General features: G+C 44.1%; 2 protein-coding genes across 4 annotated transcripts in view; one reads left to right on the top strand and one right to left on the bottom strand.

Moving 5' to 3' along the window:
* The first annotated feature begins 3,275 nt into the window (after window positions 1-3,275).
* On the top strand, window positions 3,276-10,163 carry FEM1B (fem-1 homolog B). 2 transcript variants are annotated; one of them, XM_034435486.3, is made up of 2 exons: window positions 3,276-4,049; window positions 8,463-10,163. In XM_034435486.3, exons 1-2 carry the CDS (start codon window positions 3,610-3,612, stop codon window positions 10,096-10,098), a joined length of 2,076 nt encoding a protein of 691 aa, XP_034291377.2. In that variant the 5' UTR covers window positions 3,276-3,609; the 3' UTR covers window positions 10,099-10,163. The 2 variants fall into 2 exon arrangements, with proteins under 2 accessions (XP_034291377.2, XP_034291378.2); XM_034435487.3 differs by lacking the exon at window positions 3,276-4,049 and adding an exon at window positions 4,147-4,298.
* A 2,771-nt stretch (window positions 10,164-12,934) lies between these two features.
* ITGA11 (integrin subunit alpha 11) overlaps window positions 12,935-27,988 on the bottom strand; it is a 121,494-nt gene continuing 106,440 nt past the window's right edge. For both annotated transcript variants that reach the window (XM_034435488.3, XM_087877910.1), the window contains exons 23-30: window positions 25,911-26,000; window positions 25,676-25,766; window positions 25,475-25,588; window positions 23,418-23,504; window positions 20,677-20,787; window positions 19,191-19,286; window positions 15,909-16,022; window positions 12,935-14,912 (exon numbers count right to left, since the gene is read on the bottom strand). In XM_034435488.3, coding sequence (XP_034291379.2) covers window positions 14,841-14,912; window positions 15,909-16,022; window positions 19,191-19,286; window positions 20,677-20,787; window positions 23,418-23,504; window positions 25,475-25,588; window positions 25,676-25,766; window positions 25,911-26,000 — 775 coding nt within the window. In that variant the 3' untranslated portion in view covers window positions 12,935-14,840. The remainder of the gene's footprint in view (window positions 14,913-15,908; window positions 16,023-19,190; window positions 19,287-20,676; window positions 20,788-23,417; window positions 23,505-25,474; window positions 25,589-25,675; window positions 25,767-25,910; window positions 26,001-27,988) is intronic.

Raw genomic sequence — 27,988 nt, 5'->3', positions numbered from 1 at the left:
TCACTAAGGTAATAGCAAAAAGAATGTTGAGAACATTAAATGATGCACAGCCAAAGGAGCAGGCAGGGTTCAGAAGAGGCTATAGCACAATGATCACATCCAGGTTGTTCAGCAAGTCATTGAAAGCCACAACGAGTACACCAGGCCTCCGTGTGTGGCTTTCATTGACTACGAAAAGGCATATGACTTAGTATTCCCACAAGCAATAATTAAGGCATTGCTCAACCAAGGCGTAGACACTGCTTATGTAAACTTACTACACTCAATATATGAAAAAACAATGGCAACAATTTGCCTTAATGATAAAGTGGAAATCAACATAGAATAAGATGTATGATAAGGCAATACAATATCCCCCATCCTTTTCTCAGCCTGCCTTGAAGAAGTATTTCACAAACTAGACTGGGCAAAAGATGAAATAAAAATCAATGGTGCCTATTTAAATCACTTAAGATTTGCAGATGATATTGTTCTCTTCTCACAAGACCAAGAAGAGCTACAAAGACATATACAAGAGCTGCACAAAGCAGGAGAACCATTTGGCTTAAGAAACAAACCTGAAAAAGAGCCAGGTTATGTTTAATAAACCCACCAAAGAAAGACAAAGTTTTATATCTGGAGAAGAACTAGATATAGTAGACCACTACATATACTGTACCTTGGCCAAAGGATCTCAATGGAAGGTGAAATAATAAAGGAAATTGAACGGCGGGTTAAATGATTGGCAGGTATTTGGTAAGTTAAGCATAATTTTCAAGAACAACCTCCATCTATGAAGAGAAAAGTTTTCAATCAGTGTGTGCTACCTGCTCTAACATATGCCAGTAAACATAGACACTAACCTCATAATGGATACAAAAGTTACGAGTGGCACAAAGAGCCATAGAAAGATACATGCTCAGCATTACAAGACAAGATAGAAAAACCTGCACATGGATTAGAGAACAAAAGTATACGATATCATCAAGAGAATAAAATGGAAATGGGCTGGTCACATAGCAAGAAGAACTAATGGCAGGTGGACCAAGGTAGTCATAGAATGGATCCCACTCAGGGGTGGGTTCTAAATTTTTTTACTACCGGTTCTGGGCATGGCTTATTTTGTGGGCGTGATTGGATGGTCATGTGACAAACAATTGTTTAGGATTTAGCAAAGGTACTGGTCTACCAGGCTTTTAACTGCTTGCAGAGGTGTACCGGTCTACCCATTTGTTCTTGAAGCATACTGGTCTACCCATTTGTTTTTGGAGCTCACTGGTCTACCACCACACTGCCTTTTACCGCTGATCAGCTGGAAGGCGGCCCTTTGAAGCGCCGCGGCAAGAGTTTAAACAGTTTTTTTGCTGCTCTGCCACCACTGAGAGCATCGGAAACCACTTTCAGGCAACTTGGCCTCTATTGCCAATCTACCACCACCAAGCAGTTTACAAGGAGCGGATCGGTTCTAGCTGATCAGTTGGGAGGCTTCTTGGCTTCTCAATTTAAAGATACCGTGTCTTGTTTTTTTCTCTCTTCTTTGTCAAGTGAGCCCTGATTTTTTCCTTCTAGCCGATCAGCTGGGACTCGGGAGGCAGCGAATAGATTGGGGGCGGGGCCAGACAGAGGTGGTATTTACTGGTTTTCCGAACTACTCAAATTTTCTACTACCAGTTTGCAAGAACTGGGGAGAACCGGTAGCAACCCACCACTGTTCCCATTTGATAAAAAGGGTCCACAAAAGAGTCCTAAAACAAGATGGATCTACGACATTCAGCAAGGACTGTGAGCCCAAGTGGCAAAAGGAAGCTCAGGACTGTATTGGTTGGAAACAGGCAGAAGAGGCCTTCATCCTGCAGTGCACAGACAATGGCTAAAATGATGATGATGATGAAGCCAATATTTATATGTAAATACACTGAAAATTGCACAATCAGAATACACAGCAACAGTTGGCTCACTCCTGAACTGAAGCAATCCAATTTATGACTATATTTATGCAGTGAGAAACTGTAACCTCAAAGAAGGGGGGGGGGGGAAGGAATCCTCTCTCTCCTGCTTTTGTGGCATAACATCTCTGCCAGCCTGGGGAGCTTCTTTGATGCATGTGCATTGCTGGTGAATTACCATATTCAGATCATCTATCCTGGAAGATTAAGAGTAAAGATTCTATCAAGGATCATGAGGGTTGGGGGAAGAACAAGTGGAAATATGATTGTTTGCAGCAGAGAATCACCAGTCTTTTTGCCCCTGCCTCTTTGGTGCAAGGCTGTGGAAAGAGTCTCATGGTTGAATCAGGTCCGTACATAATACATGAAATTGGCCTTGTATTATTTCTACAGGTGGCGACATCTCCAATTGCATGACTCTGAATTAACTATTCATTTTGTTACTGAAACCAATATAGAACAGGCCTCAGGTCCAATTAGCAAGATCACATTACTGAGGCAGCTGGTAGTACAAATGACTAAGTAGGACAAAGGCTGAGTCCCCTGAAGGCCTCTGGAGCAAGTCACAGGCAGCTCTAGCAAGAGACAGGACACGGAAAGCACCGCTGCTGCTCACAATTTCTGCCAAAAGAGGCAACCCACACAACAGGTGAAAATTGTTGAACAGTTTCAGTGCAACGTAGGAAATTCCACCGGGATCCCAGAATTCACTTTTCTCTAACTTTCAAGTTCTGTATCCTTGTTTAGACTGAGCTTTTATATTCTTGTTTTAGAAGTAAAACTACACCTTCCCATATCATATGGTCAAACATATAGACAGAGTTTATTACAATCACAGACCAGGGTGAAAACACAATTTATCCAGTGAAACAAACAGGGCTGTGTGGACCAAGGAAAGGACCTCAGCCACATTTCCCGCCAGCTGCGGGGCTGCTGGCCTGGAGGACGATTCCCTAAAAGGCTGCGGAGCCCGTCAAGAGCCTGAAAAGAGATTTTGACAGCTGAGCTTGCACCGCTCGACCAAAACCCATCGGTTCCTAGGGTAGTTTTCAATCGAAGAATTGTGGTTTAACACAAATCATGGCTTGGCGCGGGAGGGAGCCCAGCGTGCCAATGGCTCCATCCACGTCGCCATCCTGCCGCTCCCCCCGAAGGAAACAGGGCCAGGCAGGACCGGAGACACCTGCACCGCTCAGCAGCCAGGACCATTCGGGCTCCGGAACTCACTTCGTCTGAGCAGCGGTTTCCAGGACGGATTGGTTTTGCAGAGGACTGGACAGCGGCTTTCGGTTCCGGGACCACGCTTGGGCGCTAAGAACAACTGACGCCGATTGGACGCTCGGAAGGGCGCTTCCGACGTTCCGTAGCCCGTAGCCACCAACCCCGCCCCTCCGCAGCGACAGCGCCGCGACCCTTCCGGGTACCCGTAGCATGCCAGGAAGCGTCCCGTCCTCCTTCCTGGGCGCTCCGGGAAGGCCTCCGCGGCTCGGCCCTTCGCAGCTCCTCCGGGTGCCGCCGCCGCCGCCGCCCGCGCCCGCCCTCCGCGGGGCTCCTGCAGGATCGCGGCCGGGGGGGAGGCCGGGCGGCCGGGCGGCCGCTGCGCCCCGAGGGCCCCTTCCCGGGAGGAGCGCTGCCCGGCAGACGAGGACACGGGCGGCCATGGGGCCCGTCTGAGCGGCCGCGCATGGTGGGCGACGGGAGCGGCGGGACGACGAGGAGCGCCGGCGCCCCCGCGGACCCCAAGGGGGCCGGCCCGCATGCCCGCGCCCGCTGCGGAGCCACGGAGGGGGCAGAGCGGGAGGAGCCCCGGCCGGCCCCGGCCCCTCCGGGGGAGGCCGTCGGGGCGCGGTGGCGGTCCCCGCAGGAGCAGGCGGCCATGGAGAGCCTGGCCGGCTACGTCTACAAGGCGGCCAGCGAGGGCCGGGTGCTGACCCTGGCCGCCCTGCTGCTCAACCGCTCCGAGGGCGACGTCCGCTACCTGCTGGGCCACGTCACGCACCAGGGCGGCCAGCGCTCCACGCCGCTCATCATCGCCGCGCGCAACGGCCACGCCAAGGTGGTGCGGCTGCTGCTGGAGCACTACCGGGTGCAGACGCAGCAGACCGGCACCGTCCGCTTCGATGGGTAGGTGCGCCCGCCGGAGGCTCCGGCTGCTCCTTCGGGGGCGGCCTGCGCGTGTCAAGGGTGAGGCGGCCTCTTCCTTCCACCTGGAGGGCCTCCCTGCCGGTCAACGACGGTCACCAGTTCCCACCAGTGGAAGAAGGAGGCCGGCCGAAGAGGCGGCTCCTTTCGGGTAACTCTGAAGCAGGGGCCTAGGATGAGACCGGCGGACTCCTCGCCCGAAGTGTGGAGAGAAGTTGCGTGCAACAGGAGGTGAAGTGTGCAGGATTTGCCACCCTACGGCTGTCTCATTTCTGGCTATTTTCCTCCTTTCATTCCCTGAACCTGCCGGGAATGATTTCTCTCTCCTGCAAGGCAGGAGTTGGTTGGAAAATTGGGAAGCTACAAGGGAAGGCAAGAAGCCTGTGAGAAATTAAGCATCTATTCAAGTGCACCTTATTTAGGCTAATGTACTAAGTCCAGATCACGGTTCACGGTCATAATCAAGTCTGTGCCTTGCATTATATGAGGACAATAATTAACAGATTAATAGAGTTGGAAGGGACCTTGTAGGTCATTTAGTGTTTTGTAGAAAAAGAGCTCCACCCAGGGGTGAAATGCTCCCGGTTCGGACTGGATCGCCCGATCCGGTAGCGATGGGGGCAGGTGGTCTGGAGAACCGGTAGCAAAAATCCCTGAGACCCCCCACCATGCCCAGCTGAGCCGCACAATCAGAGGCTTTTTTTTTCTTTTTTCTTTTAAAAGCATTTTTTCTACAACCTCTTCGGCCGAAAAAATGCTTTTAAAACTAAAAAAAAAAAGCCTCTGATGATCATGCGGCTCAGCTGGGATCATCAGAGGCTTTTCAAAGCATTTTTTTCTACAACCTGTCGGTTGTAGAAAAAATGCTTTGAAAAGTTTTTTTTTAAAAAGTTGGCCATGCCCACCCAGTCACATTCCCCCCCTCAAGCCACACCCACTGAACTGGTAGTAACAAATTTTACATTTCACCATTGGCTCCACCCATTAAGAAGCACTGGCGTTTCCAACATTTTTACAGTGACTGCGAAAAGAAAAGACATGAAGCCTTTGAACATTAGCCACTCTATATTTCGGTGGAAAATTGTGAGCAGAGATGAGGAAGCCTTGAAGGTCTTTTAGTGTATGGAGCTTTCTTTATGTATTTCCAGAGGGGAGGTATTGGGAGTATTGGAAAAATGGCTTAAAGATTCTCAGTCATATATTCTTTCAGTCACCTGAAAGAATTTGGGTACATTTCGATTTTCTTATTCTGTTCTTTCCAGTCAGGCTGGCATTTTACTGGTTTAGAAGATCTCGTTTCAGTGAAGCTAAAATTCTTTAGTTCATTTAAACATATCATACCAAAGGACAAATACAAACTGCTTAAACGTGCAATGCTGAGCATTTCCCATGTACATACTCTTTCCCCTTATTTTGGTCCCTAAAATAAGCACCAGGTTTTCGGGAGACCTGCTTACCTTAGTACCATCGCAGCCAGGCCTCCCATGACCCAGCACCTGTCACACTGTTGCCTGTCTTCTGCAGCCCCTTGTGGCCAGATGCCACGTGGCTCATTGCACTGGTGCTGCCGCTCATGGCAGGAGGCTTTGTAGTGTGTTGTGCTGTGCGTGTGAGCAACGACACCGATGCACTGTGCCTCACGGCGTCCTGCTGTGAGGCACAGGCAATGCGCCACGTGGCATCTGGCCGCAAGCGACTCGAAGCAGCTGCAGAAGAAGTCGGGCAGCGGCGCAACAGGTGTCGGGTTGTGGGAGCCCTGGCTGCAATGGTCCTAAGGAAAGCAGGTGCGGGGTCCATCCCCCCACCTGCGCCCTGGCTTGCGCCTCACCCCACCTTGTACAGCCAAATGGTGGGCGGGGCATAACTAGGGCTTATTTTTTGGGTAGGGCTTATATTAGGTGTGAAAATTGGCCTAGAGTTTGTTTTCGGGATAGGTTGTATGTTCAGGGAAACACAGTATCTGCTGTATCATTGGCCACCTTTCTTTTTTTTTTATTGAAAAAGTTTTACAAATACAAATTTTCCCATTTCCCCCCCCATCCCTCCCTAACCCTCCCTAACCCTCCCCTCCTCCCATGACTTCCCCAAGGTGAAATCCATCCACATTATATTATATCATACTTTACTACCCTTCTATTCTCCCCCCTGTGTACTATACATTTCTACATAACATTAAGCTATTCTACCCCCTATATACTATACATTTCTACACAACATTCAACTAAAAACTATCTGATACTTCCTAGTTTGGTTTTTGTTCTGCACTTTCTCTCTTTTTGTGGCCAAATCTACTTGATAATTTCTTTCTGTGACATCGCTGAAGAGTTGGGTTGCTGAGAGCTGTGGGACATACCACCAAGGAGGGGAGCTTAGGCAGGCCTAAGTACAGCCAGACACCCCATTTGCTCTCTGCTCCTGGTGAAATGGATTAGGTAAGATAGGAGAAGTTATGTTGAAACATCTAATTAGATAAAATGAAAGTGATTTTATGTTAAAATCTTTGAGTACAAAAGCTTTTTTCCCCCTGTTTTGAAAAGGGAGAATTAAACAACAGAAATTGTCTAATTGGAGGCAGGAAGACCACTAGCTTCCTCTGAAAACTTCTAATTTGAAGAGCTGTCAAAGTTGAATTTTAAGTGCTGGGACTGGGAACTAGATAGGTAGAGCCTGCAGCTAAACATCACTTGCTCTGCTTCCATCCCATTAGGCTTGTTAAAGGAGCTCTTTTAAATTATCGTATTAGTTCACAGGGGTATCCTTGAAAGACACCTTGCGGTCAGTCGCTTCTGGTATCCAGAAGAAACTATTTGAGAATCTATGGAGCGTTTCAGAAGAGAATACTGAAGGGGCTTCCCTGAAGCATCTGTTGCACTCAACAGATCCACAACAGGTTAGAAGAGGCAAACCAAAGAGCTGCAGAATTTAAAAAAATATATCCAACAATTCCCTGGCAAAGCAAATTTGGATGAAGCCATAGTGTAGGTTCTGTAAAAGGATCCTCATCTCAGCCTGGAATAAATAACTTTTAGGCTCCGGTTTTTTCTTTCCTTTAAGCAGCCTTGGAACCCAAGTGCTTCACTGGTCCAGGAAGTTGCCAGTTGTTTTTAAACTCCCTTCCAGTAACTTCCCTCCACTCACCTACTATCCCAGAAAGGGTGGGAGAGGAGCGTGAGGTGAGACCTCCTGTGAAAAGGTGACATGGAGGCATAGTTGCCTCTCCTAAGAATTCCAGATACATTTGGTTGTTATTTAATTAAACAAATATTAATAAAAAACAAAACAGAGTAGCTTCATTTAAATTCTGCTAGTTCCACTTCTTCGTTATTATTATTTTTTTTGTGTGTAATAAACTTATGTTCAGTTGGTTAACATACTTTGGATTTACTAGTTCCCTTTGTTTCACTACATGAAAAGCTGTACTGTGGCATCCCTTCAATAAATGAACTTATCTCCCTGGTTTATATCATGGAGTTTTCCTGAGATGATAAATGCAATTGAGGAGGCTAACTAAATTGCTACCACCCTTTTAAGCAAAGTGAGATGAGTATTTATTTATTTATTTATTTATTTATTAGTCATATTTCTATGCTGCCCACTCTCCGAGGACTCTGGGCGGCTTACACCAAAGACAGTATACTAAATAGCATATTGTCCCCAACAATCTGGGTCCTCATTTTACCCACCTCGGAAGGATGGAAGGCTGAGTCAACCTTGAGCCGGTGAGATTTGATCCGCTGATCTGCTGAACTAGCAGTCAGCTGAAGTAGCTGCGTTACTGCACTCTAACCACTGCGCCACCTCGACTTTTACAAGTAGACGTCTTCCCCTCCCCCCAAGAACTTTTTATGCATGCATTTGCTTAAACTTTGGTGACATTTCTCAGAATGTTGGGGGTTTTCCATCCAGAGGCATGCATGCCTTATAAGAGAACATACTTAAGGATCACAGCTGATCTATTAGAATGTGCTTGTGTTTTTGATCAGTTATTATCATTCCGCTATTCAAAGTAGGTGTAGTGCTCTTTAGTATCTCTGTTGTATGCCATGGTTGTATCTTGTAAACTGCCAATGTTGCTGGCAAATAGCTCCTACCAGCTGGCCTATTTATGGATTAGACTGTTTCACTGTTGTGTGAAATTGCACTTTTAAAACTAGCCTTGTATTCTCCAATGTACAGAACTTACTGTATATAGCTGCCCTGTGATTGTGCCTATCAAAAGCACAATCTTGCTATCCTTGGTCTTTCATTTAATACCCGTCCTTTGCACTCTCCCTCCTCCTGAATTGTCTCTCTGAACAGAGAAACTCTTATCACTTATTTCTCATGGATTTATTTTTAAGCCTGTGCTAAAATTACGGCTGTTGTACACATTTTCTCTCTCTTCTTTTTCCATAGTTATGTCATTGATGGAGCCACGGCGCTGTGGTGTGCAGCTGGGGCTGGCCACTTCGAAGTTGTCAAGCTTTTGGTAAGCCATGGAGCGAATGTTAACCACACTACCGTGACCAATTCCACCCCTCTGCGGGCTGCCTGCTTTGACGGCAGGCTGGACATCGTCAAGTACCTTGTGGAGAACAATGCCAACATCAGCATCGCTAACAAGTATGACAACACTTGCCTTATGATCGCTGCTTACAAGGGCCATGTCGACGTGGTGCGCTTCCTTCTAGAGCAGCATGCTGATCCTAATGCCAAAGCACACTGTGGCGCTACAGCATTGCACTTCGCAGCTGAGGCGGGTCACTTGGAGATTGTCCGAGAGCTGGTCAAGTGGAAATCTGCCATGATGGTGAACGGCCATGGAATGACGCCGCTGAAGGTCGCTGCGGAGAGCTGTAAAGCTGATGTTGTGGAGCTGTTGTTGGCACATGCGGACTGTGACCGCAAGAGCAGGATCGAAGCTTTGGAACTCCTGGGTGCCTCCTTTGCAAACGACCGGGAAAATTACGACATCATGAAAACCTATCATTATTTATATTTAGCCATGCTGGAGCGTTACAGAGATAGCGAGAACCTTATAGAGAAGGACATCCTGCCCCAGATAGAAGCCTATGGCAACCGGACAGAATGCCGAACTCCTCAGGAGCTAGAATGCATTCGCCAGGACCGAGATGCTTTGCACATGGAGGGCCTCATTGTCCGTGAGCGGATCTTGGGCTCTGATAACATCGATGTGTCGCATCCAATTATTTACCGTGGTGCTGTTTATGCCGATAACATGCAGTTTGAACAGTGCATTAAGCTCTGGCTCCATGCTTTGCATTTGCGACAGAGAGGCAGTAGGAATACCCACAAGGATCTTCTCCGATTCGCTCAAGTTTTCTCTCAGATGATACACTTGAATGAGCCTGTGAAAGCCAAGGACATTGAGAGCGTCTTGAGATGTAGCGTCCTGGAGATAGAGCAAGGGATGGCCAGGGTCAAAAGCTCTCCAGAAGCTGAGCTTCACACAGCCATGGACAACTATGAATGCAATATCTTCACCTTCTTGTACTTGGTGTGCATCTCAACCAAAACCCAGTGTAGGGATGAGGAACAATCACGAATTAATAAACAGATTTATAACTTAATCCACCTGGATCCCAGGACACGAGATGGGTCTAGTTTGTTGCACCACGCTGTTAACTCCGGTACACCAGTGGATGACTTCCACACCAACGACGTCTGCAGCTTCCCTAACGCCCTGGTCACCAAGCTCCTTCTGGACTGTGGCGCTGACGTCAACGCGGTGGACCACGAGGGCAACACTCCGCTGCACGTCATAGTCCAGTACAACAGGCCCATTAGTGACTTTTTGACCTTGCATTCTATCATCATCAGCTTGGTTGAGGCCGGTGCTCATACCGATATGACAAACAAACAGAAAAAAACTCCCCTCGACAAAAGTACGACGGGGGTGTCTGAAATCCTCTTGAAGACTCAAATGAAACTGAGCCTGAAGTGCCTGGCTGCTCGAGCTGTGCGGGTTCATCATATCAGTTATCACAATCAGATCCCCAAGGCGTTGGAAGAATTTGTAGAATTCCACTAGCCGCATCTAGATGGTGATATCTCACTTTCCCTCTGTGAAGGGTCAAATAAAATGTCAGGCAGAGAGTCTGGACCTCCTTTCCTTTCCCCATTTTTTTCCAGGTGTGAATAGACGCCAGTCGGCTCTTTGATATTTTGCTTTGATTTCCAAATAGGTCACCTGGTGGCAGGAGAAATGGGGTCTTTTTCCCTTCAAGGAGAACAAAGCAAACTCTAAAGTAGAACAAGGGTAAAATGTTTTGATACAGTACTCTGATGCACACGGGTTTCACCATTGACAGCCGAGAATGCTTTAAGCAGCTATCTGCCAAGTGTTTTGCATTTGATAGATCGAGCCAGTTACGTACCTATGCAGCAGTCTGGGGAGTCATCCAGTGGGGGTGGGAGGTGGGGGGTGTCAGATGGAGGTGAGAATTATTGCTGGGATTTTATTGATACATATAACACAATCCAGGGAAATGTATTCTTCACCAGCCTATTTTTTTTTTACGTTTTTCCATTCCCACTGATATAGGCAACTTTTGTTTCTCATTTCTGCTTGCAATGAAATGAAAATAACCGATTATTTCCCATGAGACAGAAATTCAGAGAAGAGAATGGGCTTGTTGATAGTATATTTTTCATTGATTCTTAGAAAAAAGATATTGACACAACTCTTCCAACTTAGTTCTTTATGCAGAAGTATTTTTTCAGTCGAGTGACATACAAAAATGCTGTGGGTATTTATGTGTGTATGGGTAAGCGTGGTGGTTTTGGATAGACCCCTCACCTAGAATTTTATCTGAAATACATTTTCCTACTATCTTCCAACTAGCTGGCAAGCAAGGATTTTTTCAAAAGATGAGCTCATATTTTTTTAGAAATAATATTTGAAAATTGTAGCAGGAAGGATCAGGGAAGAATAATTGACGTTGTCCTGCCCTGAAAATAATGTTGTGTTTTCAGTCTATTGATCATGGCTCCATTTAGGCTCTCCCCCCGCCCCGCCCCCCGTCCCCACACAAAATGCCTCCCTCCCAAGGCCATCTTGTTAATTCTTTGTAGTAACTTGATTGTGTGAAAAAATGTTTGACCTGGGAAAGCATCTCTTTAGCAGAAATGCCAGCAGCCTAGAGCTGGAGTTTTGACAGGTCTTTGGAAGCACTTGCCATTATTTTAAATGTCACTTTGTCAAAATGTGGAAGAATGGTCTGCTGTCATTTTTAAAAAATGGGTCAGTTCTATTCGGGGAAAGTCATTCTGGGCACAGGTGTATGTGTTTGTACTACAAATAAAATCTTGAATGTGAAACCAGGTCTTAATTCTAATTTCTCACGTTGCAAAGATGATCTGTTACTGCTGCCTCTTTGACATCAGTAAGGGCATAATATTTTTCAGGTGGGATTCTGCCCATTGCATATAAACTTTCCATTTTTCAAATAGATGCCAAATATTGTAAAATACATGCATTGCCTCTACTTCTGATTGTTGTGCCTGCCTTCTTCCCTGTTAATCCACAACTTTGTAGGTTGCAACAATTGCTTTGTAAATCCTAAATTGTCTAAGAATGGCAAGTGTGTGTTAATCCAGGGCAGGGAAATATGATTTTGAAGAATACCCAGTAGATGCCTGCATGGAGCAAGGTCTGGGCCTCAAAGACCTCTTCCAACTCTAGAATTCAACTATAATACCTGTGCTTTTGGCTGTGTTTTTTTTTAATGAAAGCAATGATTATTATTTATAAATTACAGTATTTTTTAAACATGCCATTGTAGCTTACCAAATGATGCTTGAAGCAAATAATCCCATCAGATGATGTGAAATTTGTTGGCTTGTCCTCATGCTGCAATTTGTTAGTTGTGTATTATTACAGAGCACCTCAGAAACTTCAGTTCTTCAAAGCCATAACGATGCAAACTGAAAACTGTCAATGTGTAGTCCTACTTTTATAGTGTGTCTTGGAAAGCCTGGCCAAGGTGTTTATTTTGAACAATGAAAACTGGGTTAAAATTTTATAAATACATACATGGTTATTTTTGATTTTGGTCTAATTTAATTAACTCTAATTATTGTGTTTCTTTTAAGCACAAGTAAAAGGCTTGGAATGAACATAATACCAGGGTTTGTCCCAAGAAATTTCATTGAACAGATTAGATTCGGAAAAAAGCGGTGCAAGCAATGAACTTTGTGTGAGCTGATAGGCTAAAATTGAGATGTCTGATATCCTTTGCCCTTCAGTTCCACAGGAAAAGTAAATGGCTTACAATCAACTATAGACTACTGTTTGTTTCAATAATATTTTATATGTCTTCCTAAAACAGAACATGGTGTGATCAAAACTGGATACAGTATTCTAGGTGTGGCCTTACTAAAGCTTTATTGAGTGATATTAGTATTTCTCATGATCTTGATTGAATCCCTCTGTTGATGCAATTTAGGATTGCATTGGCATTTTTTGCTGCTGCCGCACACTGTTGGCTCCTTTTTAATTGGTTGTCCACTAGGACTCCAAGATCCCTCTCACAGTCACTGCTATTAAGCCTGGTTTCACCCAGTCTATATGTGTACATTTGGTTTTTCTTCCCTAAGTGTAAGACTTTATTTTCTCTACATTGAATTTCACTTTGTTAGATAGGGTCCAGTGTTCAAGTCTGTCAGGATCCATCCTAAGGCCAGGACTGGGATTTTGGTATAAAATGAGATATTAGCCACCTCAAGCTTTTAAGGCAGTTGCTTGTTCAGGCTTAAAATATTCCAGCAATCAAAGGAAGCAGCAAAAACATATCGGGCTGAAGAATGAGAAACACCATGGCAGAAATAAACAGTATTCAAGTATACAATCCATAATGTAGGCAGAATATCTATCCAATTGGAATTTATTTGAAATATTTCTAGATTTTCTTGAAGAAGAAAACACTACCACCTCCACAAAGCAAATTAAAAAAATAAAATAATAACAGTTGATCTTAAGAGCCCATTTTGTTTCTTCTTCTAAAGAGACTTCTTGCCTGCCTCTACACCACCACCTGTGAAAGCAACAGCCTCACTTTATCACTAAAATGGCCTGATATGAGGGAGTAGATTTTTGAGAGGGTCAGTCAAGGGTCCTCTTGTTTGTTTTAATGCCTCAAATGTGAAATTTATTGCAATTAATAGGACTATTTCCCATCATATAATAGCCCCCTCTTTTCTTTCACATTACGGACGATGTCTGGGGGCAACTCTAGCCAGGGTGCCAAGAAACCTGGTGGCTTTTGAGGGCTTCAGCTGCTCAGCCTCTCGCAGCTCTTAACTTGTTGAGTAACCAGATTCTTCCACTGAATGTCAGAGCTGAGTGTGTAATATTCAGCCAATGGGAAAGTTATATTTATACTGCATTAAAAGTGGCTGTAGGCAAAGGAGAATATTTAAACATTTTAAAACTGTTTAATTTTTTGCCCTATTCTTTAAAAAAAACCCTAGTGGTACAATTTATGTTACTGAATTCAGCTGAACCAATACCTCATTTTCACTTATCAATATTAACACTGCCATAAATAAGTATATGCAAAAGAAGAAAAATAGTCAATTAAACCCTTTCCAATATACAGAAGTATATACATATACTACAATTTTCCCCACTCGTTGATTTTGGAAATTGAACAACTTGGGGAAAATTCTCCAAACTGGTTTTCTTAAAGTCACCTTAAAAATAAGAAAGTTAAACATTTTCTAAATAAGTATATACAGCTGAGGATTGAAGATTTGCATTAAGGTGCTTATAATGATGGGTATTTGTTCAGTGCATATAAAAAGATCATTTCCACACAAAAACTGAAAAATAGCTGGTGGGTTGTTTGGTGGGTTCCCTTCGTGAGCACTTCTGTACTCCTTGCTTTGAGGATGGAAAGGATCCTGTACGCAGAAGCCACTGCATTGTATCCTCGGCCTGGGCCATCAGAACCATTGGGCATCTGGCTTCACTGGGACACTTGCAAATATAATCTGATAACATGATTATGGATCAACTCCATCCATTTTCTTCACTCTTCAGATACCTGACAGTAAAAATGTGCTACTTGTGCCCCTCTGCAAATTAATCTCCGCTTAGTTCTAGTGATCCCAATTTGCACTCAGCAGGTGTGCAGATCTGATTTGAAAGCATCAACTTTTGTCCGGCAAGATTTGTGAGTCCCGAAGTAATCTGGAATTAAACACCATTTTATTATAGCAACGTGATTTGTTTTTAAAGAAGGGCACTGTAGATGCTTCTGTCTGATTTGTTTGTCCTTGGCAGCTTGAACAAAGGAATGTGAAAGCTCAAGTATCTGTGTGAATCTTCTAGACTTTCCACTTCTTTTTATTTTAGGAGCAAAGTTTCCCCAATGAAAATGCAGACTGAAAAGCGTATCCTCCCAAGCAATCTTCCACGTGCCGTAGACAAGGAAAGGATTAGAGGGTCTTCCCAAGGGGCTTCTGGCATCTTTTCCATCAAATTTCTGACCAAAGTAGGTCATTTAAAAGAGAAAGCTGCTCCTTGTGGATCTACTCTCTCCCTGTCCTTATTGTATAGTTCCAGTGTCTTAGGCAGAAGGAAACAGAACCAGTTTGAAGGAAACAGAACCTTGCTGGTGGAGGCTTCTCCTTTGCAGGATAGCACTTAGCAGCTGGGTTGCTTTCCGCTAACAGGGAAACTGAGCAATGCAAACAGAGGCTGGCTAGGCAGCAAAGGAAACGTCTCTGTGAGAAAAAAACCAGGCAAATATGCTGAGGACCATGGAAACCTTAGTCCAAATCTTTGGCGGTCTGATCCTGGCTGGCATCTCTCTTGCGGGTGGCGCTTTGAAAAAAGCCAAGCTAAAGAGATACAAGACAAAGCAGAAAATCTTCTGTAAATTTCATGCCTTGACTGAGTTTGCCAACTCTAGAACTTTCCATTGTTTAACAAACAAATCATTGAAACTGCATGAATTCAACTGTAATTTACCTATTAAGACATACAAGCTATGTTAACGTTTCACTTTTGCTTAAAGAATGGTGTGAAAAATTTCAAACATTTAAAAATTAAACAATGAAGAAATAAGGAAAAAAAGGCATCTGATTTTCTACCCTTTATACAGAATATAAAACCTCCATTAAGGAAAAGAAGCAACCACAATGAATCCTAGGAGGACCAGAAGCAAGAACTGTTTTTGCTTTTTGTGCTGTTTAGAATGAGGGGGAGGCTCACTTTTTCAGTGCTGTAACTTTGAACAGTCACTAAATGAACTGTTGTAAGTCAAGGACTACTTGTACTTTTCTGGTTATTTCTACCTAAGAAAAGAACCAGCTAGTTTGTTGCTATAATGAAAAATGTGTGTGTGTGAATTAACTGCTAATGTAGATTAATACAGAAAAATGCAAACCTAATCCGTGTTGTCATTAAAAAGGCTTTTGGAAAAATTTCTATTGATAGAGAGGTTAAATCTCTATTTTACTGTATTCCCAAGGGTGTCCAGTATAACTCAATCCATGTCATGCCAAGGTAATGGAATATGGGCAAGGTGAATTCAGGATTACAAAAGGCATTATGGTTTTTTGGCTCCTCTGTTCACTCTGGTTGCATGGAAAAGCTTGGCCCCAACAATTTATTCTTTGTTGTAAACTGCCCAAAGTCCCTTGGGAGTTGGGCGGCATAGAAATGCGACTAAATAAATAAATAAATAAATAAATAAATAAATAAATAAATAAATAAGTCTCTGCCTCTTGAAGTGGGCCCTTCAAATGGGCAGCTTGCTTAAAGTTGTCGAAGTGATCCTGATGATGAGCTAATCCTAATACATCCGTGCCTACCCTGAGAGGCTGCAGGCTTACCTTCCAGAGTGCCAGCACTAGGAGTGCTAGCAGCAGGAAACCACCTAACGTGCTCCCAATTATGATCCAGATGGGGATGTGGGGCTCTTCGACTTTGGAGAGCTCAAATGCAATCTACAAGGGGAAAAAGAACAGGGAGACGTCACATGGAACTCTTGGAAGGCACAGGAGCTGAACTATGATTTGCAGGGAGTTCTAGAAGGCGAGTCCTCGTACAGCCAGACTGCAAAATCAAGGCAGCCTCTTCTGTTGGTGGCTGCTGAGCCACGGCTGCTCAGAAGAGGGTGCTCCTGCTCCATCTGAGGTGGTTTAAGGAGGTTTGTAAACAAGAAAGAAGTACTTTAGTTCTGCAATGGAAATAGGTAAGTAGATAAAGCCATAACAATGATTGTTCCAGCTATTTCGGTCTGCAAAGGCTTTCTGGAAAAATAAGGGTTTATCAGCTTCTTGGATGGCCATGAGAGGCGGAATAACTTTTGTGTCAGGGGCAAACTGCTTTAGTGCCTATTTCTGTGCTGCTTCCCACTGATTGGGGGGGGGAGACTTCAGCAGGCACTCTATTCTCCCAGTTTTGGCAAGCAAAATATACTGGAATAGGTGGCCTCTAAGATACCTAAGCCCCAAAGAAACAAGCTGGAGGGAAAGACTAAGTCCTTAGTCACCCATACTGGAATTCCCATGGTTTTGTTCTCCCTGCTGAAACCCCTGACCCAGACTTGCCCATTCAGGAAGGAACAAAACAACCACAAATGATGTCTCTCACTTCCAACCCTCAAGAAGGACCCTGGTTGACAACACCAAAGGCCACTGAAAGATACAGCAGCACAAGGATAGCTGTGCTCCCGCCTTCTCTCCATGTTCCAACACTAGTGAGAGTGAGAATTGCAGATTGCATCCTTGTTTAGGCATAAACCCCAAGTGCCAAGGATCCAGACAATCTATTTCTTCCAGAGGCCTCTAATTGTGCGATAGAACATCAGGAGAATGTGGAAAGTTACAAAAATAGTATTTCAGTCCTGGGGTAGTAGAAAGCAGAAATCGAAAAAGAAATTCAGACAACTCCACCTTGATTAGGTTAGGTATAAATTGAGGGGAGGGGGCTGCCAGACTTTCAAGATTTTAATCCAATATTAAGTAAGTCATTAAAACTATTTTTCAAGACTACTAGCAACTCCCGTTTCCTGACTTTATCTCACAGAATTGACAAATTGCCGCCCACTGTTTTCTCAATGTTCTTCCAAAAAGAAAAATTGGTAATTGCTGGATTGTCTTTTAAGATTGCTGGAACATCTCCCTTCCTCAAGAATACATTGCTCAAATCCAGTCATTGTTCCCTCCTTGATCCTCAGCCAGAAGGAATAGGAGTCAAGTTCACAAGGGATGGAATTTATGCCCAAAAGAAATTTGCTTCCTCGAGATTCTAAAGCTCAGTTAAGGTTGCTAGATGTGTCCTGTGTCACCTCATAATCCTGCTGATCCAGCTTTCATTTTGAAAAAAGTAGGAGTGATTTAATCTATGAGATTACTGGCCAGATGTTTGCACATTACTGTTACTGGCTGTTCCAAGCTACCATTACTTAAAAGGGCCTGGGTTGTTATGAACAATGAAGCCAGCTGACGGTCTCCTGCAGATGTCCTAAGGGCGGGGGAGTTACACTTCAACGCCCTGATCACTAGAGAGTAGACTTGATTCAACCTCAGATTGATTCATATGCCTCAGATTCAACCTCATTTCCCACCAACATCACTCTAGGGGTCTCTCTTTGCTTCATTTTCAATTCCTCAGGAAAGCAAAGAGTTGCCAGAGATCAATGGAGGGCTGAAGGTTACTCAGGCAATCCTATCAAACATCCAGGTCACTTCCACTGATCAGTGATTGATCAACAAGTTCCCGATTGTTTGGAAACCCCTGAAGTGCTAACCAGAAACCCTCCAGTTCAATCTGGTATCTGCATGGATTTAACCAGGGCTATCAAAGCACTCGGGAAGGCTGGTGGCTCATTAACATGGCAATATTAATGAGCCCCCAGTCTTCCCGAGTGCTTTGATAGCCCTGGTTAAATCCATCCTCATGAATAATTGACTGGTCCATGGAAAGGTCATCCCTTTCCAAACAATACCAACCTCTTCTGCTCTGAGGAAAGGTGTTGCAGTGTTGATCAGGCTAGTGATGACCTGGGAGAAGCCCCTGATTGTCATGGTGGCCATTTACTCCTAAACTAGCTCAAACCCCAGAAAAGGAGGTTAAAAGATAATGCTATGCTATGCTAAATTCCACTCGGTTTCTGTACCTTCATTACTTTAGCAACCTGTTTCAGAATTAAAAATGTAATCTTGTTCAAAACCATTGTTCTCCCTCAAATAATTCTTCACTTCTAAAACGAGGTGCTCCTCAACATTAGATCACACGGCCTATTAGTTTGGTTAAAGGTTGGCAACACATTGTCCTCGGGGGGTTTTGAACTTCCACACGGATGACACATTCACATTCCTGTCCAAACCACAGCCACACCCACTGGGGATCTGCAACTGATGAATGGCTGAAATATTCACCCCTTTTATTCTAGTCCTTCAGGCAGACTATAATGTACCACAATTTATGAATTTGTTACAAACTTTATATCCAGCTGTTTTGGAATCGAATCTTTTCAAGGAAGCTGACTAAGGAATGCTATTATTCCACTTTAATTTTCTTTCTCGTTCATAATGACAAGATTGTTATTATCAATAATAGAAAGACTTGTAAGCTTCATCGTGTTAAGAAATTCCTTGGCTGCTGTTATTAATGCCAGAGTGACAGCTGAAGCCAGGTTTCTCCAAAGGGCATGAAGTTAGTACTGAATACATATTAAACTCATCAGCAGCAAGATGAGTTACACCACTGAATGAGGGAAGAGAGGGCCAGTGCAGAGAGGAGCGTGTAGACTGGTCAAGGATGTCCACAAGGGGCTCAAATAATTCAGCCACAAGCCTGTTGTCAAAGCCCTGCCCCTTTTTTATACATATGGCACATTTAAAAGAAGAGGCAGCTTTTTGATTGCAGTCTTGACTTTTTTGCCTCTTCCTCTCTGGGTGGCCTGGAAAGACATACTGTATTTTTTAAATCATTAGTGACAACCTCAGGTCAGGATCAGAAGAAAAGTGAAAACTAGAGTTTTCTATCTAGATTCCTATCATCCCAAAGCTGAGCTTCAGTTTCCATTAGCATCTTAAGGTGTGCGTGACCTCCAAAGAGTCAAGTTGACTGGAGCAAGTGAGAAGATCCATGATCTACGGGCTTACCTGGCGACTAGGATCCTCCTCCCTGAAGACGAAGGCACTACGAAACCCTCTCTGCAAGGCAGCGTTGAAGATGAATCTCAGGGTCTTGAATTTCAGCTGGACAGATAGGAGAGAGTCAGTGGCTCTCTTCACACATAATGCTAAGCCATGTTTGATTTTAACTATAGCTTGATAGAAGAAACTGTAAATATTAAATTCACACAATATACGGACCCAAACCAACAAACCATTGCTTAGAGCCATGTATGAACATGTCCTAATAGGGAGACAGGCCACCTAGTTTAGTCAGAATTGATTCACTCTAATTAATTATTGCCTACAGAGGCTAGAATGCTCTTTTGGATCAACGCACTGATCACGTCCAGAAGAACTCTGCCTCCTGACACAAGAGGAGAGCAGCAAAATACCCAGTTTGCTCTTCATAATTCCTTCCTAGTCTCTCAATGTGGTTTGTGGTGTCCTTGATTATACAGCAGGGCTGTAAAACGCACGGCCCGTGGGCCACATGCACCATGCGCTGGCCATGCCCAAGTCCGGTTTAGCAAAGGGGGGAAAAGTCCCGATATGTCACGTGACGCTGCCGTGATGACGAGAGTTTGGCACCCCTGTTATAGAGCAGGGGTGTCAAACTCAAGGCCCAGGGGTGGATCTGGCCCGCAGGGTTGCCCTGAAAACAGAGAAGGATTGGTCCATGGTGCCTCTGCCAGTGAAAACGGAGCTCGGGAGGGCCATAGGTGGCCCTCCTGAGCTCCATTTTCACTGGCAGAGGGTTGCAGGAGGCCGTCGCAGGCAAAAACAGAGCTCAGGAACCCCTTTTCGCTGGCAGAGCGCTCGGGCCACCACAGGCACCCCCGACACGAGTGATGTTGAGCTGGCCATGCCCACCCCGTCCCCCTTAGGTCAAACACAACCCTGATGCAGCCCTCAATGAAATCGAGTTTGACACCCCTGTTATAGAGGGACTGTGACTTGGCAGATAGGGAAAGGCAGGGGTAAGGAGTATCTTGCGACTGGGGAAATATACAAAATCTGCAAAATGAGACATCACTGGCGAGACTTTTCAGTTCCATGAAGGATTCCAGCTACATTCTTGCCAATTTCAAGACTGCTTCCATTTTTACCCTATTAATTTTTTCAGTGGTAGAGAATCACATATTTCTTTCTTTGAAATTTAAAATCTCATTTTAAATTTCCTTGAAGTTATGTTCATCTTAAATCCCAGCTGCTCCTACTAGGACCAAATTCTCTCTTTGCAGTTAGCCAGCAAAACTAATGCGGACTCTGGAAACGCTCGTTCCCCAGCTGGACTAAGAACTCTTGCTTTGGGAGAACTATTATTACCACTGAAAGACCCAGTTAGTGTGGAAGGTAAAAATCTGGCCGTCGCCCCACCCGCAGGAAGAAGCATGGCCTGGAGGAGCAGGACCTAATGCCCATTGCTTGTGTTGGCTGCTAGCAAAAATGGCAATTTGCATCTTGTCCATACCACTCCTAGGGTCCTCATCCACAAATTTCCATATAAGAGGAAGCTGACTTCTTGATTGGCAGCCAGATTCACACTGCAGTCGATTGAAATCACGTCAGAATTACTGTAGTTCTGGAACAAAAAGACAAGCGAGGGTTGGTGGAATGTAAGATATTGGGCCATTTCCCCCCCTTTAACCTGGAAGTTCTTTGACTGATGGAATTTCCTTCAAAATGGCTGCATGAACTCATCTGAACCTCTGTCTGAGGCTACGTGAGGCTGTGGCTGAAGTCATCTGACAGTTTGGGATGAAGTATCACCAATATGTAGATGATAACCCAGCTTCAATCTCCCCCCAGGTTTCCTGAGTGGGTTGTCCCAGTGTCTGGAGGTTGTGGGATCCTGGATATGATGCAACAGTCTTTGGATCAATCTAGGCAAGATGGAGAGGCTCTGGGAGTGGACCTTCTGGTCTGGTAACCTTCCATCATAGGTCTTGGATGGGGTGGCACCATCTCAGACAGACATGATGGGGAGTCTTCCTGACTTACAGCTCCTGCTTGAAGAACAAGTGACAACTGCATGTAGGAAGGCCTTTGCATACCTTCAGGTTGTGTGCCAGGTGCTTCTGCTCCTAAACCAGTGGGGGGAGGGGTCCTGCTATCACTCATGCCCTTGTAACCTCTTGTCTGGGCTAGTGCAGGCATTATACATGGGTCTACCCTTGAAGCGCATTCAGAAACTTCAGCTAGTGTAGAATGCATCAGCATGAGGTAGTAAATGGTGCCATGTTTATTAGCCCATATTTAAGATTTTGTGTGTTGCATAAGGTAAAGGTTTCCTCGCACGTACGTGCTAGTCGTTCCCAACTCTAGGGGGCGGTACTCATCTCCATTTCAAAGCCGAAGAGCCAGCACTGTCCGAAGACGTCTCTGTGGTCATGTGGCCGGCATGACTAAACTCCAAAGGCGCCCGGAATGCTGTTATCTTCCCACCAAAGGGGGTCCCTATTTTTCTACTTGCATTTTTTACCTGCTTTTGAACTGCTAGGTTGGCAGAAGCTGGGACAAGTCACGGGAGCTCATGGGGCACTAGGGTTTCGAACTGCTGAACTGCCAACCTTTCGATCAACAAACTCAGCGTCTTAGCCACTGAGCCACCGTGTCCCTGTGTGTTGCATAATCCTAGCCATAAAGTACTAACGTTCTGGCAAATGTCCTGAGGAGTGAGGAATATTTTGCAACACTCCTGCACAAAAAGAGGCCACATATAAAGCTACCTGATTCAACGAGGAACCTCCGTTTCTGGTGAGATCATTGCCTCAACTGATTTGCATCTGAATCTCCAAACAGCTGTATTTGTTTAATGTTTTTTAACCAAATGGAATGAACTTTGTATGCATAGAAAAGCTGAGTAAATGAAATCAAGCCAATTTTAAATTTTATACCCCCCCCCACACATTATATACGTGAACAGTATATATGTATAATGATCGGTGAAGGTTGTGGACCAGGGGTGGGTTCTACTTACCTTTACTACCAGTTCGCAACGGGAGGTTCTGCGCATGCACAGATTATCAATTATGACATCCGGGCAGGTGGGCGGAGCCTCCCGCTGCTTTTACTACCGGTTCTAAAGAACCGGACAGAACCGGGAGCAACCCACCACTATTGTGGACCCTCATCTACCAGACTGGAGAGAGTGACTGGCCCAAAGTCTCCCAAGGAGCTTCTAAGGTTGAGGAGGGAACTAAACCTGGCAGGCCTCTCCATTCTTAGTCCAGCATCTTCGCCATGTTATTCTTTGCACATATGTACAGTATAGGGGTGTATGTGCCTATACTGTATATTATGTGTTAGATTCTATGAGCCACGGTGGCGCAGAGGTTAGAGTGCAGTACTCCAGGCTACTTCTGCTGACTGCCGGCTGCTTGCAATTGAGCAGTTCAAATCTCACCAGGGTCAAGATTGACTCAGCCTTCCATCCTTCTGAGGCGGGTAAAATGAGCACCCAGATTGTTGGGGGCAATATGCTCACTTTGTAAACTCCTTAGAGAGGGCTGTAAAAGCACTGTGAAGTGGTATATAAGTCTAAGTGCTATTGCTATTGCTATAACCTATTCAGAATCAAATGGCATTTGCTCCTTCTCTTGGATTGACCTGGCCAAATTCCAGCAGAAAGATGCAGACATTTACATGTTATGAGTTGCTACAGTTAGGAGAGAAGTCTTCCTAATCTTTGAGGGTTTGGAAGGAGAGTAGCCTTTTTTAAAAAGGGCAAATATTGTGCTCCTTGTTGAGAAACTTTCAAATGAGAGGATTGCTGAAAGGTTGTTTTATACCAAGCACCACTGAAGCTAATTTTGAACTGGGAAGGGAGGGAACTATCCAAGACGTCATTTTATCAGCATCACTAGCAAGCCCTTCAAAGCTGGACTGCTCACTTGATAAACTGTGGTCAAAAAATAGGGAAATGCACGTAGCAAGACAGAACTTGGGATCGCTCCCTGAAGCATAGTAATTGGCTTAGCAACTGATAAATACTTCCTGTGATTGGAAGATAGAAATGTCAATCCCCACTATATAGAAAAGGGAAAGTAGTCAGCCAGAGTGCCCCTCCTTCTGCAGCTCTCCAAAGGCCTAGAGTTGGTTGTCAGTGTTTCAGAGGGTAACTCTTTGTTGTGCAGCCTGACACAGCACAGTTGTGCCCAGGAAGTAACCATAGAACCTTCACCACAATGCTGTGATACTGAAAGGGCTCACCAGCTGGGGATGACGGCCTAAATCCTCATCCGAGGGTGTCATTCGATAGTCTGTGTTATTGCCTCCAATATTGCACATCATACCATTCTATAAGAGAGGGAGAGGGAGTCTGGAGTCATTAATCAAATAAACACATGCCTTGGTTTATTTTGAGGTCTGGGCCTCAAGGGGATATGCAAAACCAACTCTGTGACTTTAAGGAGGCAGAAATTCTTCCTCCACAATCACTCAAGAAAAATGTGATTACACCCTTATAATCCACTGTTAAATGCCTCTTTGGCCACGAAAGCTCTTGGATCTCTTCTCTTGGGGTCTTAATATCTTCCATCTGCCCAGCTTGTACAAAGGAATACTACAGAATACAAGGGCCTTTTTCAGTTCCAAATAGCAAGAAAGTCCAACTCATGAAAAGGTGAACCATTGGACAGTTTTCTGTAGTATTTCACTGCTCCCATCTAGTTCCTGTTTGGACTTTCTCTGACAGCTGCTAGAATTATAACTTTTAACACTGCATGTTTTCACTGTTTTTTTAAAAAAATATTTACTGTATTTTCTTCCCAATTTTCAGATCATTATTTGTTTTTTGAACTGGCTCCCATCACTTTTGGGTAGAACTGTTCCAAATTGTTCCAAAACAAAAAAACAAGAAAAAATATGGTTTAAATTACAAGGAAGATTTTGAATGAACATCCATGAAAGATTTCCAAATTGATAAGACTCGTTCAACAATAGAAACGTCTGCCTCAAGATGGAGTGGTGGCTTTAAACAGAGACTGTCCTGCTGCCTGTCAAAGATGGCGTAGTTGTGAATTCATTCCCCGGGCAAGGGACTAGACCAGGTGATCTCAATACCTACCTTCCCTTCCTATGAACTGTTTGGCCAAAGCACCAATAATTGGAAGAGATCATCAAGACAGGAGATGGAGGAGGTCTGGTGGCCTGGGCACAGCTACAATAGCAGCAGGGACTTTGTGGGCATCCTAGTACATGCCAAAACCAGCATTTCCTCCCCATTAACATGAAGACCATCCAGAAACCCCCATAGGCTGGTTATGGGGGTTGGTGGTCTTAGAAAAGATTGCCGTTGGTTGGCACATTTACCAGATGAGTGATGCTGAGAATTCTTATGATCCCTTTTGCTTTCCTTTTCTAGGCCTCAGAAGGCTTCAGTGCAAAGCAAAGTATACCCTAAAGTTATAAACTTGTATATTCTAAATAAAATAGTTGATTCATATTTTCTGAAATTTGCCATGGGCAAATTTTGAGAAGATTCTATTTTAAAGGGGAAGGGGAAACCTTGCAATCCTTGCCTGCTTTCTTTGTTCTAGAAGAAATATCTTAATATGAAACTACAAAAAAACTAAAGGTTTGTAATTTGGGGTTTTGCTTTAATTTTTTGTAACAGTGATCTGTCATTACTTCTGTAAATAAAACTGGGAAAGGGAGAAGGGGCAGCCATTGGGGTGGGGGGTCCAAAAGTCAAAATGGACAGCTGTGACAGTGGGATCAAAAGCCCACCTCCTTTTTATGTGATGCACATAAAAAAGGCAAGAGGCTTTGGTCCAAAACCTGGGGCTGTTCCACCACTGCCTCCCTGAGGAGTGCCCTGAATGAAAGCATCTCTCTCTTGCAGAAGCTGAGAAAGGATCACGTGGCTGGGTTCACACCATTCAACCCAGTTACTGAATTAGCTTAATTTTTGAATGTGTTTACTACATGGAAGGATACAATGAACCAACATACTAATATACACAAAAACCCCAAAGCAAAACAAAACTAAGAAACACAATAAAAACTAACCATATCTGGCATGTTGTGTAAATGTGACTGCTTTCACTGACCTGCATGTAGGTGGCTGGGAGAACTGAGGCAGGCAGGCTGTAGCCTATCACTAAGGAGACGATGACATGTGCCCATCTGAGAAGAAAAATGCCATCCCCATCTTCATTCATTAGCTAGGTAGATGACCTGCTTTCTCTTGAGGTATCCGATTGATCATTCAAGCTCATATCTTGAGGCTCCCTAATACCAAAATAATAAGTAGGGACTCTGGGTACCTCTGGTCCATGGAAGCCGGTTAGCTGCAGAAGGCGATTCCCTCCTCGTGTGGCCACGGGGACTGTGATTTTGATAACTATCCCATCAACAGGGAAGAGGCCCAGATTCTGTAGCTGAAGGAAAAAAGCAGCATGAGACCCTCTTCTGCAAGAAACCATCTCCCCTTCCCAACAGGTTGCGTAGAACAAAAATGAATTTACCTTAAAAGTGCAATTAAATGGTGGGCCGATTCTATCGTATGTCTGCAGAGAATTGTTGGGTTCGATCTCATAATAGTTCTGGCTGGAACTCCTGAACACAGCAAAAAAAGGAGAACCCAATCAAAATGAAAATTGATCCCACTTCTCAGAAGGTCTGAACGCACAGAACACACCATCATTTTCAGAATGATGAATTATGGCAGCACAAAACTCACTCTGTAGGTATCCAAAATACCTGGTGAAAAGGAGATCAGTTTCATACTTCAGCTGAAACTTGAGGAGAGCAGAATTGTCCTCTTTTGTGGTTTCTTGTTCTTCACTGTCACTAGAATGTGGAAATGGAACCAGAGATCCATTTAGAGACCATCCCGTAAGAAAAGTACAATGTTGATTGGCCATAAAGTGATAGCTACATCTCCTAGGGGAGGCACTGGTCCTTACAGGATCTCACTGATTTTTACTATGAGCCGTTAGACTCATAAACAGACACCCACCAACGCACCCGGCTCAGTTTTTCCTTTGTGCAATTAATGCCTATATTTGCTCTGGTCTCCTTCCCAAGGGTAGCAATTTCTGTCAATTGAAGTCTTGGTGATTTTGGCAGGAGACAGAACATTCCCTTGCCAGTGCTGTACTGGCTTAATAAGTGCATTACAGACATGTCAAAGCTGATCTTTGCTTCATATGAGTCAACATTCCTAGCTGAAGCAAGGAGAAAAATGTGTTTTTTTCCACCACTGGCTGGAATTATGGATTTGATATTATCCTGGGATCTTTTCCATCTGCAATTTGCTTGACTTGCTATTTTTTTCAGAAAATGCAGTTAGGGAGTTGCAACTTAAACACACCAACTTTTCTTCTTATTAGGAAAGAGAGACAAACTTAGACGTAAAAGCATGCTCATGTGAGAGTGACATAAAGTTGCATTAAGTTTAAAAAACTAATCTGCAGCTTCTGGGGACACCATTAACACATGTTTTCTTGGCAACAGCGGAGGTGATTTGCCATGGCCTCTTCCAGCTTCAGTTATGCTATGTGAAAAAAAATAATGTCTAGAATTTGAGAAAAAATTGGAAACAGGTCAGCCAAAACTGGATATAAATATTCACTTTCTTTTAGCTGTGATGGGCAAAACTCCTTCTTCAGCCTTATGTTTCGCTTCCCTTGTGTATTTTTATCCTGAAAGGCAGAATACAAATAAAGGATAACTACTCTCCAAGTTGGAAAAATTGCTCAGCATTGTGAATCCCTGTTGCTTAAGAATAGAATTAGAAGGAAGCTCAGGGGTTCTCAGGTCCTAAGGATTCTTAGCCCCATGGTTTAAATGTCCCTGGGTTTGTTTCACTGGTAGCAACAATTTGCATATATTATTGTGCTGCTTCCAAATGATAACAAGGTATTATGAATATCATTGGCTGAGTATTTTCCCCGTATGAGTTTGTGTCTGAGAGTGGGAGATGGTTGCAAATAGCTGTGGTGGCGCAGGGGTTAGGATGCTGTAATTAGAGCCTTGGTAGCTCAGTAGTTGGAATGCAGCATTGCAGGCTAATTGTGCCCACAGTCAGGAGTTTGATCCTGACCAGCTCAAGGTTGACTAAGCCTTCCAGCCTTCCGAGGTCAGCAAAATGAAGACCCAGATTGTTGGGGGCAATACGCTGACATACAATATGCTGTATACTGCTTAGAGAGGGCTGTCAGGCACTATGAAGTGGTATGTAAGTCTATGAGCTATTGCTATCTCACACTTCCAGGAAGAGTGTACTATAATTCCCTTTAGGTGAATGGCAAGGCTAATACTTCACTTGTATGAGCTTGTAAACTGAACAAATTTTTTAAGAAACTAAAACTCTATTTCATAATAGTGCCATCCCAAGCAATGCATTTGTGTTTGAAATAGTATTTACCGGTATTGCCAGCAAATCCATTTAACATGAAAACATTTCCAAAGGCAAAATTGGACCTGTGGGAACTGGTCAGGAGTCAGTACAATATCAATATTCTATAGTGGAACTGGACAAACTCCCCATTCCCCAGGAGAAATTTTAACTTCTGAGCATCTCAAGAAGTAATCTATATATCCAGATTATTTTCCAAAGCACCAGAAGGCCAGACAAGGAATAATGGATGGAAACTGATCAAGGAGAGATTCAATCTAGAAACAAGGAGAAATGGTCTGACAATGAGAACCATCAACCAGTGGAACAGAAGCTGCCTTCAGAAGTGCTTCATCACTGGAAGCTTTCAAGAAGAGACTGGAATGCCATTTGTCAGAAATGATGTAGGGTCTCCTGCTTGGGCAGGGGTTGGACTAGA

The sequence above is a fragment of the Pantherophis guttatus genome, chromosome 13 (genome assembly GCF_059756535.1).
Source record: "Pantherophis guttatus breed Tessera chromosome 13, ASM5975653v1, whole genome shotgun sequence".
NCBI classification, from domain to species: Eukaryota; Metazoa; Chordata; class Lepidosauria; order Squamata; family Colubridae; genus Pantherophis; species Pantherophis guttatus.
Note: the sequence above shows the minus strand (reverse complement) of the source record. Positions and strands in the feature narration are given on the sequence as shown.